Here is an 18,806-nt window from a genome sequence, read left to right as displayed (position 1 = left end):
TACATAGGTTTAAGGAGGCCAAATTTAAGACCAAACATTTATTTATTGTATTAGACCACTTTGTGGCACCGCCTCATTATTGCCAGCCAATCGCAGGGCACACAGATGAATGACCATTTACACCTACAAACACACCTATGGGCAAAGTGGAGTATCCTATATATCTACAATGCAGGTTTATGAGAAGGTGGGAGGAAATCAAAGTACCCGGAGAAAACCCACACAGGCATGAAAAGAATATGCATACTCTGCACAGGAAGACCAGAGCCATTAGTGAACTTAGGACAGTGAACCTGGCGTGCTAACCACTCCTGCTGCGCTACCCTTTTCTTTCTCTCTCTCACTGACTTTACTTTCTCTCTCTCGATCCGCACGGGGAGAACATGCAAACTCCGCACAAGAAGGCCCCAGAGCGAGAGGTAATTGAAGTTGGGGCTCTGAATTATGAGGTGGACGTGGCAACCAGTCTGCCACTATTGATTTTAACCCTAAAATACCGCCATTAAAGCAGTCCACCTGCTTGTTTTGTCTTTTCTCTCAATAAATGCCCATTTTATCATTTCTGCCCCTTTTCTTCGGAAGCAATGGAACTTTTAAAATCTGGTTGGTATTTTTCAATATTATAGGTTATGCCTGGTTTAAACAGCGAGATAACAGACATTTAAAAAGCGGTTTTTAATATTCAACATTTTTTTTTATATGTAGAAGCACCACGGACTGTGTCACTGTTTATTTGCACACCAGAGGGCAGCCTTGACTAAAGGAAACGTTGAGTCACTCTTAATGTCTTAAAGGCGGCAAGTTGCAATTCAGTTTGTTCTCTATATTTCTCTGGAGGATGTAGCGAAATTATATATATATATATATATATATATATATATATATATATATATATATATATATATATATATATATATATATATATATATATATATATATATATATATATATACATGTATATATATAAAAAATGCAATTTTAACCTCTTTGCTCACAAAAGGCTTCATTACTCGCTTTTTTTGCCTCTATATTGCATTTAAATGCATTATATTACCACTAAAAATATGATTGTGATTTAAAATTCTAATCCCTCGTTACAATATGCAACATTTCAGCAAGAAAACATTAATGTATATTTCCTGCCAAATAGTCCACACAGGCATAAAATGTTGGATTTTTAATCAGAAACACTATTTTTCAGTTGGAAATTTTACAGTATAAGATGTATTTTGATTAATTTAGCAATATTTGACTTGTTTTCCATTACAGAGCAATATTTTAGCCTTACAAGGCTGCATTTGCTTGAAAAAGGTCACTGAAATATGATGTTTTGCCTTGGCAAACAAACGACTACTCATATACAATGATTTGCAGCAACATCATCATGGCAGCATCATAAAAATGACGTCTTTTATTGTCTCTCTCGGCACATTCAAACTTTACACTCTGAATCTGAATATAAATTGAATATCATAATCATTATCATGTTGTTGTTGTCTGCAGTGTCATAAATCTGTTGCTGAGTTCCCAAATTTGTCCGATGATTTATCGCTGCATAAAAGTTCATTAACTTTTTAAAAGTTGCCGGCGTTCCAGCACAAAGCGATGATGAGAACATGACACATTTGCAAGAACAACTCTTCATTGCCTATCTCCAATTTCCTCCAATTTTATGTCATCATTTCCTTCCTGCAAAGAGGGATTTTAAGACAGTTGTTCATGTAGTACTTTTTAGAAAACGAGTAGAACTACTTAAAATTCATTTACTTGGACCTAGAGAAATAATTATAATTTTATTTAAAACAATGACAATGATTAAGAAAATGGGCAGCCAAAATGAAAAAGTCAGAATAGAGATGCCGGAGTTTACTTGAAGTATTTTTACGTCTTCTGATACATTTTTGAACATTAAATATGTTTTCTATTCTGACCTGCTGTCAGCTTGAGCAGCCACGAACCTTAAGCGCTCTCGCCAATCAATATTTTTTTCTTTTGTATTCTCTTCCAAAGGCAGAAAAGTGGAGAAATCTTGTGTTTGGATTCCAGCTGCACTTTTCAGTGTAAATGTCAGTGTCACGCGGTGCATTTCATTCACTGTTAGTCAACACGGCCACCTTTTGTCCATGGCTAAGCACATCTTAAATGTCAGAGCAGACGAGCGAAGGGGACAAAGCCGTATTTATGCCCGCTTCTTCTGCTTCACTATGATTGCGTTTAACATGAAAAGCTTTGGGGCAGATGAAGGAATAATGGCTGGCGTTCGTCGCCTTCCCATCGATTGGCGTGTGAAAGATGAAGACAGATTCTAATTTTAGCTGCCACGAGAGCCTTCTCTTCGGCGGATTGGGCACTTGCGACGATGAATAGTGAGACACTTATACCCGAGTGGCACATGTGTGCGCGTGCGTATGTGGGGACGAGGACACTCGGTTCTTGGTGGCTGTCAATCGACACAAAGACATTTACACACGGCAAAATATGGATTAAGGCTTTTGTCTGGTTGGTTTCAAGCTACCGAGATATTGCAAGCCACGGTTACGTTTAGGGTAACTTTGGGCAATAGTTAAAGTTTCAAATTAGGGTATGAATTGTGATTTAAATTGAGATTCACCATTTAAAAATAAGGATTAAAAAAAGGGGATTCAAAGGAGGAATTCAGGCTTAAAGTTTCAACAGTTTCTGGGATAGGATTCCAAAATCGTATATAAAGCAAAACTTAGAGATTATTTTTAAGTGGTGTTTAACACTTGTGCCCTTTTTGGAAAAATTTGGGGTCATTTACTTCCACATCATACTCACAGTATTTTAGCCAATGGAGGCAGTCCAGGTAGTGTGATTACTAAGTGGCCATGTTGAAATTTGACATGTTGTCAACATCTGGGTAAAATTTCAGCTCCCTTGTGTCTTCTTTCAATATTTTCCCTTTGATGTGAAATGGCTTTGATGTAAAGATCAAGGACTGGACAAAATACTGCTGGGTTGACTTATTTCATGCAAGTGCACATAGAATGCAGCGTGGGTGTCAATAAAATCTCTTTTTATTTACATTAATTTACAGACTGCTGTCACTCACTGGCTCACTCACTCACTCGCGCACTCACTCACTCGCTCTGGTTTCACCAGCAAAAAAACAAAGAAATCAATGGAGATTGATTGAAGTGATCTTTCTTTCGCATTATGTTTTTCATATTGTGTTTGTGTATGTCAAAGTGCTTGTGCTTCACACATGGATGAGATCACAGCTTGAAAGAAAAAGAAACAGGACAAAATAAACATGAACTATAAAAGTAATGCAATAATCCTTCAGAAAAAGAAACTACATCAATAGTACAAAAGTATTGGGACATTTCCAAACATTGCATGTCCTTTTATGACCCTGCATGAGAAGTGACTCATCCAAATTGTTCTCCGCTGAGGGAGAGTTAAGAGCTCTCGCCTCTTAATGATTAGCTTAGTTATCTTAGATGTTTTTGGATGACAGGAACTGATTAAAGGATGCCGTTTGAGTCCAGCTTCAAACCAAATTGGCAGGCTTCGTCATTTCTGGCATGGCTTTGTGAAACTAGTTTGCTTGTCTCATTCATGACAGATAGGCCTAGCAAATTTCTTGTACCTCAGTGAAAGTTGTTTTGATTTTTTTAAATGAAAAAAAATGACTAAAATGTCCTTCTTGAATCAAAATAACAGACCTCATGTCTTTTCAGGCATGGCTTCTTGAGACTATTTTGGTGACCCTGCTCATGATAGACATACTGACCAAATTTGATGTTGCTAAGTGGAATGGACTTTTTAAAATAAATTATTTTATTCATGCGTAAATTACAAAACATCTTTTAAAACTGTATAATTCAAAGCAAAATGTCAAATTTGTCTTTTGTTTCCAGTTTTGGTTTGTAGTCTCATGATAGGCATGTCTGTCAAATTTAATTTTGCTGTATTCAAAGTTGGAATTCTCAGTCAATTTCGTTGAGTTGACAGTTTGCTGCCAGCCATCTACGCTTAATGACAAAAAGGAAGATGTTTCTTAATTTTGTACCATTCATCTGTATTGTACATTACAATTTGGTAGCAATCGAACAAAATCTGGAGCACAAATTTGTCTGAGTCTCTGAGCTTCGAAGCAAAATGGCAGACTTCCTGTGACTTTTTGGCCAAGGTATCTTTAGATTTTTTTTTTCATGGGTCTGATCTGATAGACATGTCTACCACATTTCACGAACCAAGTGAAATGGCTTCAGGGGCTTGAGTTGAAAACACACACAAACACAAAAAAAACAAAAAAAACAAAAAAAAAAAATGAATCACAGGTTACTAAAGTTGCATTATGTAAACATGTTTGTGTATGTTCTTGTACATTCCCAGTCCTGAGATTGATGGATCATGTGATGTATGAACAAGTCGTGGGAGCAGCATGGAATGATGGGAGAGCACCGTGCACGCACACACACCCACACACAGTTGTAAGAGATGGGGAAAAACACACACACACACTGCAGTAGGAAATACATACATATGGGTTTGCATACACATGTGAAGGAGTGTGTCAGAAAAGTCCCAGGACTGGCGTCACAAAAGGTAGATTTTAAAATCAAACTAGAATTTTCCTCTTTGAAAAGTAAAGTCAGGTCCATTCCTATTGGAACTTTGACACGAAACACATATTTTTGTCTCTAAATACCAACACAGTGGAGATGAGAGTAAGTATGTGCTTAAACTGCAGACTTTCGTCTTATATTTAAGTGTATTTACATCCAAACATGGTGAATGGTGTTTTTTAAGTTGTTGTTTCATAAAATAACAGCCCCTCCCCATAAAAAAACCCTAACATATTTTATAATATAAAACAACTATTGCAATAAACATACAGTAGGGTAAGTTTTAGGTTGCTGTTGCAGGAAAATGAACAGGAAACTAGCATCATCTAATATCTACGGGTATACCTGTCTATGGAATGGATAATGTTTTGTATGGCAGGAAATGGCACAAATTATTTTCTTAAAGGCATTGTAATGTAATGTAATGAATTGTTTCTTCAAGAGCGGTAAAATGTGGAACCTCCGAATTTCTAATCTTTTCACCTATTATTTTATCGTAGTCTGAGCTATAAAATGTGAAGGTTTTGTCGTGGAACTAAACTGTTTTTAAGTGTATTCAAGAGTTTTAATGTGGAAAATGAGAAAGCAACAAACAAAGCAACTTGCAATGTGTTGCAAGGACAGAGTCGCGACAAGGAATGAATGAAAAAAAAAAGCAGTGTATTTGGAGAATTTGGGGATGGAAAAAAATAAAACATCACCTTCAGGCTAAAAATGCATTGTAACGCATGACATTACCCTCATTTGTAACGAGTATAATATTACTATTTTGTGTGTGTAATATATTATACTACCGCGTTACAGCAAAAAGTAATGCGTTACAGTAATTACATTACTTTTTGAATGCATTACTCCCAACACTGGGCAGGAGGTTATGTATGGTTGCCAATGGACCTGATTCAATTATTATTTACTGATTTACTGAGGATGAAATCTGTAGTGTTTGGGGCAATAATACTGTTTCTGTTCGTATTCAGCCAAATGCATCAGAACTTAGTGGCTGGTGCATCACAGAGCAGAGGGACAATGATCAAAAGCATACTGCAAGTGGAATGAGTAAAGTCAGTCAATTAAACATTCATTTCTTTTGCTGAAGATAAAACTGAAGGGAATTTGTCCAAAGAACAAGCAGTAACTGAAGACGTTGCATTCAAGGCCTGGCAGCGCATCAACCGAGATGAAATCCAACGCATGGGAATATCTACTCACTTCAGACTTCAAGCAGTAATTGACTGCAAAGAATTTGACCCCCACTATTAAAAAGTAAATGTTAAAGTATGAATTATGATTGTTAATTTGTCCCAGGTCTCTAAAGCAGTTGCAATCCCTTCACTTTTTATCTTGTTTAAAATTACAGCTGAAAATCTGCAGTTAAAGCACATCTTGTTTGTTTGCGTGCACCCCCACGCGCACAGATTTGCACACAGGCAGAAATACGCACACATCTACACACACCCTTGTAAGAGACAGGGAGCAAAACAACAAAATTAAATTCAGATTTAAAAGTTGCATCACCATGGAAACACCCACTCACTGACGCGCATACGCGCAACCATTCACGCACACACTCAAGAAGTGATGAAAATGTTGGACAATTAAATACTACTTTAAAATTAAAAGAGCTTTGGAAACATCACACCCTCAAAGTCCCACAGGTGGTGCAACTCAGTCAGGGCGGGAACCAGAAGCAGAACTGGTTTGGCCTCAGTTCACCAGACTCTCTTGGTCGCCGCGGACTTGGACCGGGTCGGCGTCACGCACCGTTACCGCGCATGGATTTGGTGGAGATGTGTGACGGCGTGTCACAAGCTGGACTCTGCGTCACAAGCTGGACTCTGCGTGGCTGTGCAGCGTGTTCTTCTCCTGCGCCACGTGGTTCCCATTGTGAAGCACTGAATACCTGACACGCACCACATGGAGGAAGGCAAAGATGTCAAGAGGAACATGAAATAGGACATACAGTGTCTTCATCGCAAGTCTAAAGCATATGGTGGCCAGCATGTGGCTGTGAGTAAGTCATCTACAGTAAAGCTCTTCTCAGCGTCCATTCTTGTCCATTATCACTAACAGATGGATGTGAATACACCACATCAGTCTCTCAGGATTCACAGAGGTGCACATTGTAATATTTTTGCTGGTCTGTCATTTACAGTCCAGAGACAAAGCTTATAACAAAAAAACACTAAATCCACACCACAATGGCTAGCGTGCATGCAACATGTCTTGTTGTACGATGTTAGTTTGTGTGCCCCTGGCACTAAACTACAATAAGCAATCATGTCCACGAGAAGGCATATCAATCACTGTTTTTCATTCATTTACAAGGGTTGCAGGCTTGCTGGTGCCTACCTTAGCCTTCTTTGGCAGGAAAGGGTACAACCTGAACTGGTTGCCATCTTATCGTAGGGCACACAGAAACGAGCAACCATTCACATATCTTTCATCAATTAGCATCCAATATAGGTATTGGGACACTAAAACACTGCAGGTTTTTTGGGATGGACTGTGGGAAGAAACTAGAGTACCTGTAGAAAACCCATGTGGGCATGGGGACAATATGCAAATTCAATACAGGAAGGCTGGAACTGGAAGTGGACCCACAAACATCGCATGTGAGGCGGACATGCTAACCAGTCTGCCACCATGCCAACTCATTGTCTTTCAGCACTCTCTCTCTCTCTCTCTCTCTCTCTCTCGCTCTCTCATATAACTAGGTAACTACAGCCTCCATCAAAAACCTGTTTTCACTAGCACACTTGTAATTCCACTGGTGCGTGGGCAGGATGGCAGGATTAAGCATTTTGCCTTCACGCTGGCACCGGGAAATGTCACAAATAGTTATGGAGAGTCCTAATCTTATTAGCAACAGCAAAAGGCCAAAAAGCCACCAATCTGTGTGCAGTCGAGCAGAAAAGCAACAGAGAAAGGATGATGACCGTGGTAAGGCCTCATTATTCCTACACCCTTGGAACACCATGAATGCATCACAGGCTGGACTTAGTGGGAAATGACAAAAACTTTTACTTTCTAATATGTGTGTGGGCGTGCGTGTGTGTGTGTGTGTGTGTGTGTGTGTGTGCATTGAGCATCTCCCGGTAGATTAGAGGTTCATTACTTCTGGATGAGTGACAGCCGCGGCGCACCATTACACAACTAATCGCTTTTAGCAGCGTTTGTGTGCGTGTCTGTTTGTGTACTCTGTAATGAGGCGTCATTCAGGTCAACACCCTACCTTGTTAGTTTGAAGTTTAAGTAAACAAAGGTAAAGTGGGCATTTCTTTGATCGTATGATATGTCGTCCCGGCAACGATTCAGTTTGAATTTACTGGAACAGTTCTTTAGCTTGTTCGACCGCAAGAATAAACAACTATTATGCGCAAACAACATCATACATGGCATGTGCTTTTGTTTGTATTAGCCACTACACTTATTAGTACCGCTACCAATATAATTTGTGCAGGAATATATTACCATAGTCAGAATTTTTGTATTGTGGGATTACTACCTAAAAATCTAAATCTGTAGGAGTCAGTCTTTGTAGGTTCTCCTCGGAAATGGACAAACTGGTATCTATAAAACCAATTGGCAGACTTCCTGTCTTTTTAGACATGTCTTTTTGAAACTTTTCGTTAGTCTTATGACACACACATGGAACAAATTTTATGTTGCCAAGTTAAAAAGGCATGTATTTGTTTATTTATTATGATTGGTAAATGTGTTAGGATCTGGTTTCTATATTTTCCTGCAACCATTGCAATGTCTGATGACCTCCTGTGACATTTTGGCGACCCCTGGTGATCTTTGATGAATAATGAGGAGCGCAAAAAAGCCACCATCTTCACAGACACACGCCAGTGTTTATCCCTAACTGGCAGAGGCTTTTACTTGGGAATTTATTTCTTTTTGGAAATCACTTAGCGTGGAAGAGTGAAAATTGAGCCTAAAACTGTGGTTTTGAATAGAATCTGCAAATTCCTTTTGTCATTCCTGGCATGGCTTCTTGAGACCTTTTTTGTGTTTCTACATATGAACGACAAGCCTACCGAAATTCATGTTGCTAAGTCAAGCTGATTTCGGGGGCAGAATTTTCAAAAACTGTCATGCAGATCAACAGGCTGGGCTGCTAGATGAGAAGGAATGTTCATATTTTGACATTGGCCAACTAAACAGGATGTGATAATGAACATAGACCTTCATCTTCAGCCCCTCAGACGAAGCAAACAGAGCAGAAAGCTCCAGGAGCTGAACTGAACTGCTTTACTTCCCATCACACTGCAGCTAAGCTTCAGCGTTGCCCCCAGCAACAAGCGCTCTTCAAAAAAAGAACCATTTGTGTCATTAAATGTGACGCTTGGTGCCTTTTACCCTTTCTAAACCAGCCAGCGGGAAGCACACATGCCCATGCACACACACTGAGCAACCGATACCGTATTCGATTAAAATAGTTCTGTTTGTGACGTACCCAGGGTACAAACTCACTAGTGGCAAAATAGCATACTGATTGCAGAGAAAAGGTCAAAGGGGCATACTGTAACTCCTACTATATACAAACTTCGGGTGCTGAACCTACTCAAATTTTCCACAAACTAGTTTGACGCAGTTGAGATGACAAATCTGCAAAAGATCTTCTATGACAGCCATACACATGCGCACACACCCGGAGTGTCAAATGAAATCCGTCTTGTGGAGTCACCTGGTCATCCCACGGTATAGGTGTGGGGGGGCGGGCTTTGGAAACATGGCCGCTCAGCTGTGTGCCTACTGCAGTACCATTCAAAGAGCTATGATCATGGGTACTCACTTATAGCTCTGAAAATGGCGCTGCAATCTGCAACAGAAGCTCGTGTGGCATTTGGTGGTTTGATTCCCACATGCATGCTCACACCTACATACGCTCACAATTATGCTTCTTACTGGCAAACAAAAGCAAACAACAAAAACACAGAAACTGTCTTTGTGCATAGAGGTCAACAATAACTCAAAAACTAATGTCTGCAAAATAACGTGTTTTTTTTTTAAAACGCATCACATTCCTTTATTGGTTTAAGATTTAATAAAAATAAACAAAGTGAAAATATCGGAACTACAGATACTTTTTTTTTACTTTGTGTGGAATACATTTTCTACATAGAGTTCAGTTGCATTTAACTTTGAAGTGAATTCTTTCAGAACAGTTTGTTTTTAACCATTCATATAGTATTTTTCTTTATTGAATTGATATGCAACACATTTTAATCAAATTTCTATTCAACTCATTCACTGCCAGCCCTTTTAGAGAATTTTGCTATTTTTAATACGCACACACTATTGTGTTTATCTCATTCTTACACCACCCGGCCAGCCAGCAAAACACAGCAAATGACTTCATTTGATTCATTCATCCTTTTAGAAAACGTGAAGTTTGTTATCATGACACACATCTCAAACGCAATGGGATACATTTCCCCAGGCAAGGGGGATTAAAAGACATAATTGTATGACTGTTGGTTCATTTTGATGGAAGATTTAGGACCCCTACGGGGTCAGCAAAAAGCAATCATAACACATATTAATCACATTTAGATTGTCTTTGATTAGAATCAACAGTCATAAAAAAAAGAGAATAAACACACTGCTCGCCTGCTCAGTAATTCATTGAATTATTTGTCTCATGTGATTAATGGATAGACTTTACACTGTATTTTTGCATTCAATAAACAATTCAAACAGCACACGTTGATTTGCACTCAAAGGATTTAAATATTCTCAATTAACTTAAAAAACCCTAAAAAAAACAAAAAAACAATCCTTTGTTTAAGTATTCACCATGAATATTTCATACCAATATTAAAGAAAATATAGTACTCTCCTTGTAACACGTCCATGCTCAGTTTAGCTTGGAGTCTTACAGTCTCAATACCCTTCACAATTGTTAACTGTGTGTGGACGTGCATGGGAGAGAGGTGGGAGGGGGTGGCATGCGTGCAGTACAGAGTACGAAGAGTAGTGGTGTGCGTGTTTTGAAGTGGCGTGTAAAATAAAATTATATGCATTAAAGTAAAACGACTGCTGCATTGTGAACTCTGCCTCCCTGACGTTTTGTTTTCTGCTACTGGCTCCAGTTTGGTCAGCTTCAGCAAGAATCCCCCGTGTTCAGTACAAAAATTTAGTATTAAGACTGTAAACAAACAAAATGTAAGTATCCTTGTCAGAAAAAAAATGAAATGAATCCATTTTTTTAATAATACAAAAATATTCGGTGAGGTAACTCACATCATTGCGAGAAATGTAAAACAAAAGATTAAATCAAATCAAAACTGAGTTAAAACCCTGAGGCATTAGATTTAGAACGACAAAAGACCAAATTAGCCTCATTTTGCTTGTAGATGGGAATTTTCTTTTATCATTTTTTAATTTATTTTGATGACCAAATATTGTTGACAAAGGTCATTGATTTGATTTCTGTGAAGTAGCACATGCAGGGTGAAGGTGATTGCCCCTCAGATTTGATTTCATCTGTCATTAATTTTATTACGGGAAAGAGGTTTGTGCGCGTGTGCGACCGTGTGTGTGCACCAGACTCACTTGAGCGAGAGAGCGAGAGCGAGCCTGCCGGTGAGGCTTAGAGTGGCTAGACGGGCACTGGCCTGGTGTTGCACAACCAGAGCAGCAGTTTGGAGGCAGAGGAGCAGCTGCTGGAGACACACGAGCAGGGAGGACAAGGAGGGAGAGGAAACAAGGGGATGGGATAGACGGACGGGCAAAGTTGAGTGAGGGTTAAAATGAGGTGCCGAAAAAAAATAAAACGGAAGTTGACGTGCAAAACAACGCATGACAGGCAGAGAAGAATGTACAAAAAGAGCGAAACAAAGTTTGGAGATGAAAAAAAATGATGCGAGAAGGGAGGGAATAAAGTGGTGAAAAAGGAGGTGTCCAAAAAAATCAAGAGGAAAGAGAAGGATGAGAAAAAGAGGTGAAGAATTAGTTGGTGATGAGTGATAAGAAGAGGTAAGAAAGGAAGGAGGATAAAATCAGGAAGGTGGACGGGAACAGAGGGTGAAAAACAAGGTTAAAGTTCAAACGTGCAGTCGACCAGTCACAAAGTATAGTTTATTCAAATTAATTTGTGCTTTTTATCAAAATTCATCTTCCAAAGTTTGTATGAGCAAATTTAGAAAAAAATGCAAACACACGCTTTGAAAACAAATCTCATGCATGTAAATGTAGATATCAATCAATACTTGAGCTCAAATTTAGACGGCCAGAGGGAGATTTCAGAAGATAACACATTTTCAAATTAAAAAAAAAAACATTTTCAAATTAAGATCAAAAATTTGTTCCTTCTCAGCATTTTAGTGTGTTGAAATCTGCACCAAAATACTTGAGAGAAGCAACTATTGTGTGTGTAGAAGTGACGCTTGTTAGTGTTTGCGGATACCAAATGTGCGAATGTGTGTAAGTATGTGCGTGTGTTTGTGGCTTGTTGCGATTTGCAGCCAAGAGCAGCACTTCCTGTTAATATTTTTCTCTCGTCGCTATTGTTTATGTCTCCAAGAAATTGTTATACACACACACACACGCACAAATGCTCTAAACACTGCCGGAGACAAAAAGGCCGAACAAGCAATTTTGCAGATAAACATTCACAAATATTCTGAAAATGTCAAATGTTTTAAATTAAGACCACCACTGATTTCCTGTGTGGGTTTTCACAATAAAAAAAAGGAAACAACTTGTGTGGTCTCTGATTGGTCAGCAATGAACATATGGCCCAAAAATTATTAAGTACCAAGAACATTTATCCAAACACCCCCCCCTTCCCAATAAAATAAAAAAAAATCTTAACTCCAGGTCCTTCAAACCAAGACCTTAAATCCTAGTAAGTTAACTCAAATCTACGTTCTTTAAACTAAAACCTTTAATCCAAGACTTTAATCAAATTTTTTAAAACTAGGATATTAAACCCAAGTCCTCAAATGAGAGCTCTTAAAATACTGCTAAATCAAACGTTAAATTCACATCTAATTCAGACCATGTTTCCAAGACCCTGATGATGTTGTTCAATGCCCACGGGCCGTGAAACTTCCATCCACTCATCATCTTGACTGCTTATCCCCTTGAAGGTTGCAGGTCGCTAGAGCCTACCCCAACATTCATTCATTCATCCATTTTACCTCCTGGTGTGCGCGCCCTGACCACAGGGAGGCAGTCATGCACACATAAATACAGAAGAACAAAGAAAATTCTACTATGACAACTGTAAGGGCCTTTTCACACTGCATTTTGTTTTCTAGATGTTTGCTGCAGTGCAAGCGTGCAAGGTCTTGAACACAAGGGCATAAGCAAGCTTGCCCATATTTGGAAACGATGACTGAGCAGCCAAACAGGAAGTAACGGGGAGCCTTTTCGTAAGACCGTCGTAATGATGCGCTTGTGACGATCAATAATGTGTCCATCTTATCTTTGACTCATGGAACTAGCCAGCAAGGCCGCATAAATGCTGTTTCACCAAAAAAACATGACTTTTCTCCAGATTACATCTGGTGTGTGTTAAATGGTTTAGAGAGGCTGCATGTGTGCACACTGTGTCCATTTCAGCATTTTCCGTGTCAATAAACCACAGTGCCTCGTACCAAATAGCATCTTTCCATCACGGGACTATGAATGTAAGGTATGGCCTGTTCTTATCACGCTGGAACATGCAATTTACTCTAAAAATCATTCTGCCTTCAGTGTGGCTCTGGCTTATATAACGCTTGTGTACATGAATTCAGTTTTTTTCTGTTGTGTTTAACATATTCTTGTATCCATGATTCACCATTAATAAATCATAGAAATAGATTGTAATAATTATTGCTCTTGAGTTCAATGGTAATGTAGACAAAATATTACCACAGAGATATAAATGACAATTTACTGGTGATGGGACTTTTGGTTGAAGCATTCAGCAAAAACAGCCATTCACAGGATGGGCTCTTTTTATGTTTTTTAGTTTATTTCAAAACATCAATGTTTACTTGTCTCCCATTGAGAATGCTGGGCAAATTATGAAAAAAAAAAAAAAAAATGAAATCTCCGACTGTCGAACAACTGAAATTGGGAAACATTTCCCACTACTAAGCTTCAATTGGGACAAGTTGCAGGAATCGTATTCATAACAAATGAATATTTAAAAAAAAAAAAAAAAAACAATATTAGTAGTTTAAACCTTAAATATATTGTCTTTTTATTGTGGCCAATTGAATATAGATTGAAGAGTTATTGCAAATGTTTTTTTCTGTTATCATTTTACACAATGTCCCAACTCCATTGGTATTGTGATCGTACTTTAAGTGTTTAAGTGATGGGATTTGTAACTCTTTCAATCCAAACCCCGTATCAAATTGTGGTTTGAAAACTTCCAATTCCATATCAACACGGGATCTATGTTTTCTGCACGAGTTAAGTCTGAGTTCTGATGCATCTCCCCTCCAAAACGCAAGGCTAAAAAGCCTTTTAAAGTAATAAAAACAGCAACTGGGTGGCAGAAGTGCATTTGATTCAGCAGAGCTCATAAGAGAATTAACCGAAAGAGGGAGTGGCTACCAAGCTTTGAAGAATGATGATGAAAAAGAGAAAATTGAGGAAAACCGGCAAATAACACTAAAGGAACGTTTCATAAAGCAAAGATCCAAGAAGGAATCAAAAGCGTCTCGGATGATGAGACAAGAGGTGAAAAAAAATCATAAAGCAATATCCGCCCGGGCAACAACAGCATCAGCCCGGTTAGCTGTGCGTTGCACGGATCGCTCAGAATTCCGCGGATGTCACATCATCCCTCGCAAGAGAAAGACGGAAAAGATGATAAAGGTGAGACAGACCTGATCCGAACTCGCCCGATTATTGGGAACGATCTAGCGCTGCCTCAGATAGCAGCCGATTTAATGCAGTTTGGAATGAGGCTCCGGCATGACAAAATGTTGAAAAAGTGAAGGGCCGTGAATACTTTCTGGATGCGCAGTAATTTTTCAGCATGAAAAGGTTTTGTCGAGTTTTCCTCTGACGAATTACAAGGCGGCGCATGCGGCGGCGTTCGGCCTATGTATATGAGCGGCATGCAGCGTGGTACTTACTTGAGCACATGCGTGGAGCCGTTGATGCGCGTGGCGGCGCAGGGCGCACGCGGGCCCACCAGCACGGAGGGCCTGCGGTAGCGCTTGCGCCCGCAGCACAGGATGCTGAGGAAGGCACGGCGGAAGGACTTGTTGAGGAAGGCGTAGAGGATGGGGTTGAGCATGGAGTTGATGTAGCCCAGCCACAGGCACGCCGCCCACAGCTGGTCGGGCACCGTGTAGCCGATGAAAGGGTCCACCACGTTGGTGACAAAGAAGGGCGCCCAGCATAGGCAGAAGCAGCCCATGATGACGCACAGCGTCTTGGCCGCCTTGGTCTCCACGCGCATGCGGTGGTTGCGCTGTTGGTCGGCCGAGTCCGACGACGACGAGGCGCCGCCCGCCCGCTGCAGCAAGCCGATCTGGACGGCGTGCGCCCGCGCCGTCACGTAGATCCGCTGGTAGGCCAGCACCATCAGCGCCAGCGGGATGTAGAAGGCCACCACCGAGCACGTCACAGCATACGGCTTGTTTACTAGGAACACGCACGACGTGGAGTTGCTGCCCTCCGGGTGGCGACGCTCGGCGATCTGTGTGCATGCAGGACACCAAAATGAAACTGGGTGAAGCAGCAGGTAACTTACTGTCCAATTTACGCTAACAAAAATTTGTGTTTACACAACAAAAACACTAACGAAAACAAAGTGGTTTTTTTTAAATAACTAGATAATTAAACAGAATGTAAAGAGTTAACATTTCTCGCCCCCGTTTTTTTGTTTCAATTCGATAGACATTGTGCCGCTCCTGTGATGCAACCCGTGAAGACGATCACTGTTTCTCAGTGCAGTATTGTTGATCATTATTTGTAGAGGAGAAAAAAATACATTTGTCGTTTGTCTACATGTGTTGCGCTTCTGTCTTATAACATTTCAAACTTTTCTGGCACAATTTGGTGAATTATGATATTTGGCAAAATACTAAAATATGAGGAACAACAATAATACTATAACAACAAGTACCCAGAAGAAGTACTCATCTTGATATGAATATTAAATAAGATAAAAATGGAGTTAGCTCAGTGAGTCTGCTAGCAATTTTATTCTTGTTGAGTTTGCTAGCAAATTTATTCTTGTTGATGCATGTACGAGCTACCAGAAATTGTTTCCCCCCCAAAATCGTGGTCAACAACACAAGACCGCCTGGCGATGAAATGCATCCGAGTCGCTGTCAGAACTCGGCACTTTTAATTGGACCCTCAGAGAGAAATAAAGTTACAAACCACACGAAACTTCTCTTTGTGTTTGTGTGCATGTGCGTACGTGTGTGCACACGGTGCCAAATTGGACCACGAACCGGGTCACCGAGCTAGGGCAAGTGAGGGCGAGCAAGGTTAACAGAGGCTGGGGAGAAACTCGCTCTCTGACCTGACAAAATGATGCCTGCCTTGCATGCCATTAAATCAACGCGTGCCACTAAATTCCAAACATCTTCTACAAAAGTCTTTTTAGAGTTTTTTTTTTTTTTTTTTGGGTAAAGGACTGACTGATCCATTAATTAATGCTTTAATATACAAACCCATGGGGAAGACGTCATAATTTTTTTAAATATATTTTTTCAAATAAAAACTAATACATTTAAGAATTTTTTTTAAGTAAAACAATTTGTATATTGTCATTTTTTAATGGGTGGAATTACTAGGATAAAATATAGTGAACAGATCTGTCTAAATTTGCATTCGTGAGCACTTTTTATTTGCCGAGATAGTCCTTAGGCTGCTAACAAAAATAAGCACAATCTGGTGGGACCACAATTTGCCTCAAATACGGAAATATCTTTGCACACCAAAAGCTGCAGTCAATTTTTTTGACATTAACACTCACCACGTCGTCGATGCCGATGGTGTTCCATCCTTGCATGATAGGTAGGAAGGAGATGAAGGTTGGGATCACCCAGCAGCCGCCAATCATCAGGGCCACCCGCGTGGGCGTCATTTTGGTGCTGTACACTAGAGGCTGGCAGCAGATGGCGTAATACCTACACACAAACACTTCAGATAGTCAATTATTTTCATAAATGATTATCATCCTAAAAAATGTTTGACCTTAAGATCTTTGATGAACAACGCTGAATGTGTGGCTCACTCCCCTAATGGTCCTTAATGCGGACTCACCACTGGACATTTATTTCCATTAAGGATCGTGTCTGACGCACCATCAAGCCCACTTAATGATTTTCACGTCCATATTTGCACTGACACCACTTCCTGTTTATGTGTGACTATTGATTGGTATTGATTGGAAACGCAACAGCAGCACCGTGTCTGCTCACACCCGTGAGTGTCAGGGGCCACAAAATATCATCCCGCAGCAGCAAATGTCCCTCAGAAAGCAAGTTTGAAAGACCTGCTAGAAGTGAATCACTTCTGGTTGATGTCTAGACTAGATGAAGATAAAATCTGGACTGGAATTAAAAAAAAAAAAAAAAGTATGTGTGTGTACTGTATATATATATATATATATATATATATATATATATATATATATATATATATATATATATATATATATATATATATATATAAAATTATTATTATTATTATTATTATTATTATTATTATTATTATTATTTGTGATATCTGAGCATGAGGCATGTCTTCATCCTGCTCTCTTGTGTCTCATTATTCGTCTTTATTCATTTCCTCCTCCGTTGCTCTTTTTTTGGAAGGAAGGTTTTGTAGCGCAGCTGTTCAGTTCACTTCTTTCTTCTCCGTTTCCCCTCCAGTTGTCTTCTCGCCTTCCTGACGCCTCCATTGAACAAAAGAAGATAAGCCCACTGCAAGCAAAATGCTCCATTTTTTTTTTGTCTAATATTGTGAACGCTGCCGTGCACAAGCTGACATAATGTGTCTTCTCTCTTTTAATGTCTTCATTCACCAAAGTTTGACGTCCCTTGTGACGGGAAAAAATAAATGCTGCTGGTTTTGGAGATTCTAAGCCACTTGAAAATACTCTGAAATCATGCCGTGAAACCGACTCACAAACAGCAGGTATATAAGCACCAGGAGAGACCAAGACTACCGACTTTTGCTGCCATAGATTGTCATAACTCAGGGGAGCGCAAAATCATATACGAGACACAAGTCAGACTTCAGCAACTTTCCTCCAATGTGGACATATACGACTGGGGTGGAATTCAATCTCCAGGTGCCCACTTCACTGATCTTGGATCCCCTTGGCCTATGTGGAAGTCTGCGGAATCACATGTAGACCACACGTAGCACAGATACAGATCATTTGTGAACCAAGTCTTTATGTGGATTCCATCCGGACCCGATCTAGACTCTACAGACTTCTGGTCTGGATCTCATGTAGTTCGCAAGTAAACCATGTGTACAACAATATGTCCCAGATTACTGATCCAGAAAGACACATGCAGCATTCAGTGACGGTTTGCAAGGTGACACCACAACATGGATGTTCACTGAGACACACACAACTTTTGCTAATCTTGCCAAGGTGCCCCAAAACAACCGCAGGCCAATGACTGGATCACTGTGCAACACTAATTACGGTCCTATACAGTTTGACCTGAGGGGGGCAGTCTGTCACAGCTTCAACTCTTCATTATGGTTTTAGCACCAGAGCATCAACACACAAGGTCACCTAAATAAAACTGACTGCAGCAGAGTGCAAACGTTTGTCAGTGCTAAGCAGGCGCAGCTCTCAAACGAGGTAAAATTGGAACAAGTGAGCCAAAGTAGCTAGCCTACATCTTTATTTCAGTCCCCCTTCTCGTCGAACTTACAGTAGGCGGTTCTCAAATATATAGTCATTTTACTGTGGATTATTTCTAATCATTCTGTTCATGTCTTTTGCAGGAGATGGCTCTTACGAAGACACATAAAATACAATGAAGAAAATTGGGGTGAGAGGGTAGCTGAAATGATGTGATGGCGACGATACTGTGTGGGCTAATGAAGATCGATTAGCTCACAATGAATTGGAAACAGAAGGTCCCGAGGATGCAAAGTCAGCTGCGCGGTTTAGGTCAGCGTTAAGCCCTCGTAGTCACCCCCCCCCCCCCCCCCCAACCCCACCTCAATCACACAAACTTAATTAACAGTTTCACTTGTTTTGCTTTT

At 39.9% G+C, this 18,806-nt stretch overlaps 1 protein-coding gene and 1 long non-coding RNA gene across 6 annotated transcripts in view; one reads left to right on the top strand and one right to left on the bottom strand.

Moving 5' to 3' along the window:
- Nucleotides 1-3,020: 3,020 nt before the first annotated feature.
- htr4 (5-hydroxytryptamine receptor 4) overlaps nt 3,021-18,806 on the bottom strand; it is a 50,424-nt gene continuing 34,638 nt past the window's right edge. Inside the window, exons 5-8 of one of the 3 annotated variants that reach the window (XM_088431919.1) lie at nt 16,546-16,699; nt 14,687-15,255; nt 11,160-11,266; nt 3,021-6,495 (exon numbers count right to left, since the gene is read on the bottom strand). In XM_088431919.1, the coding sequence (XP_088288045.1) occupies nt 11,206-11,266; nt 14,687-15,255; nt 16,546-16,699 (784 nt within the window). In that variant the 3' untranslated portion in view covers nt 3,021-6,495; nt 11,160-11,205. Of the gene's footprint in view, nt 6,496-11,159; nt 11,267-14,682; nt 15,256-16,545; nt 16,700-18,806 lie in introns of those variants that run through there. The other 2 variants (XM_088431921.1, XM_088431920.1) reach the window with 2 other exon arrangements.
- LOC148413642 (uncharacterized) lies at nt 14,173-18,727 on the top strand. 3 transcript variants are annotated; one of them, XR_015867665.1, is made up of 4 exons: nt 14,173-14,423; nt 15,205-15,300; nt 17,447-17,711; nt 18,543-18,727. It is a non-coding gene; the product is annotated as an uncharacterized LOC148413642 (long non-coding RNA). The 3 variants fall into 3 exon arrangements; XR_015867667.1 differs by lacking the exon at nt 18,543-18,727 and having other exon boundaries at nt 14,173-15,126; nt 17,447-17,658; XR_015867666.1 differs by lacking the exons at nt 17,447-17,711; nt 18,543-18,727 and adding an exon at nt 15,456-15,917 and having other exon boundaries at nt 14,181-14,423.

This window comes from Hippichthys cyanospilos, chromosome 13 (assembly GCF_059441005.1).
Source record: "Hippichthys cyanospilos isolate Australia breed blue-spotted pipefish chromosome 13, RoL_Hcya_1.0, whole genome shotgun sequence".
Taxonomy (NCBI): domain Eukaryota; kingdom Metazoa; phylum Chordata; class Actinopteri; order Syngnathiformes; family Syngnathidae; genus Hippichthys; species Hippichthys cyanospilos.
This window is presented reverse-complemented; position numbering and strand designations above follow the sequence as displayed.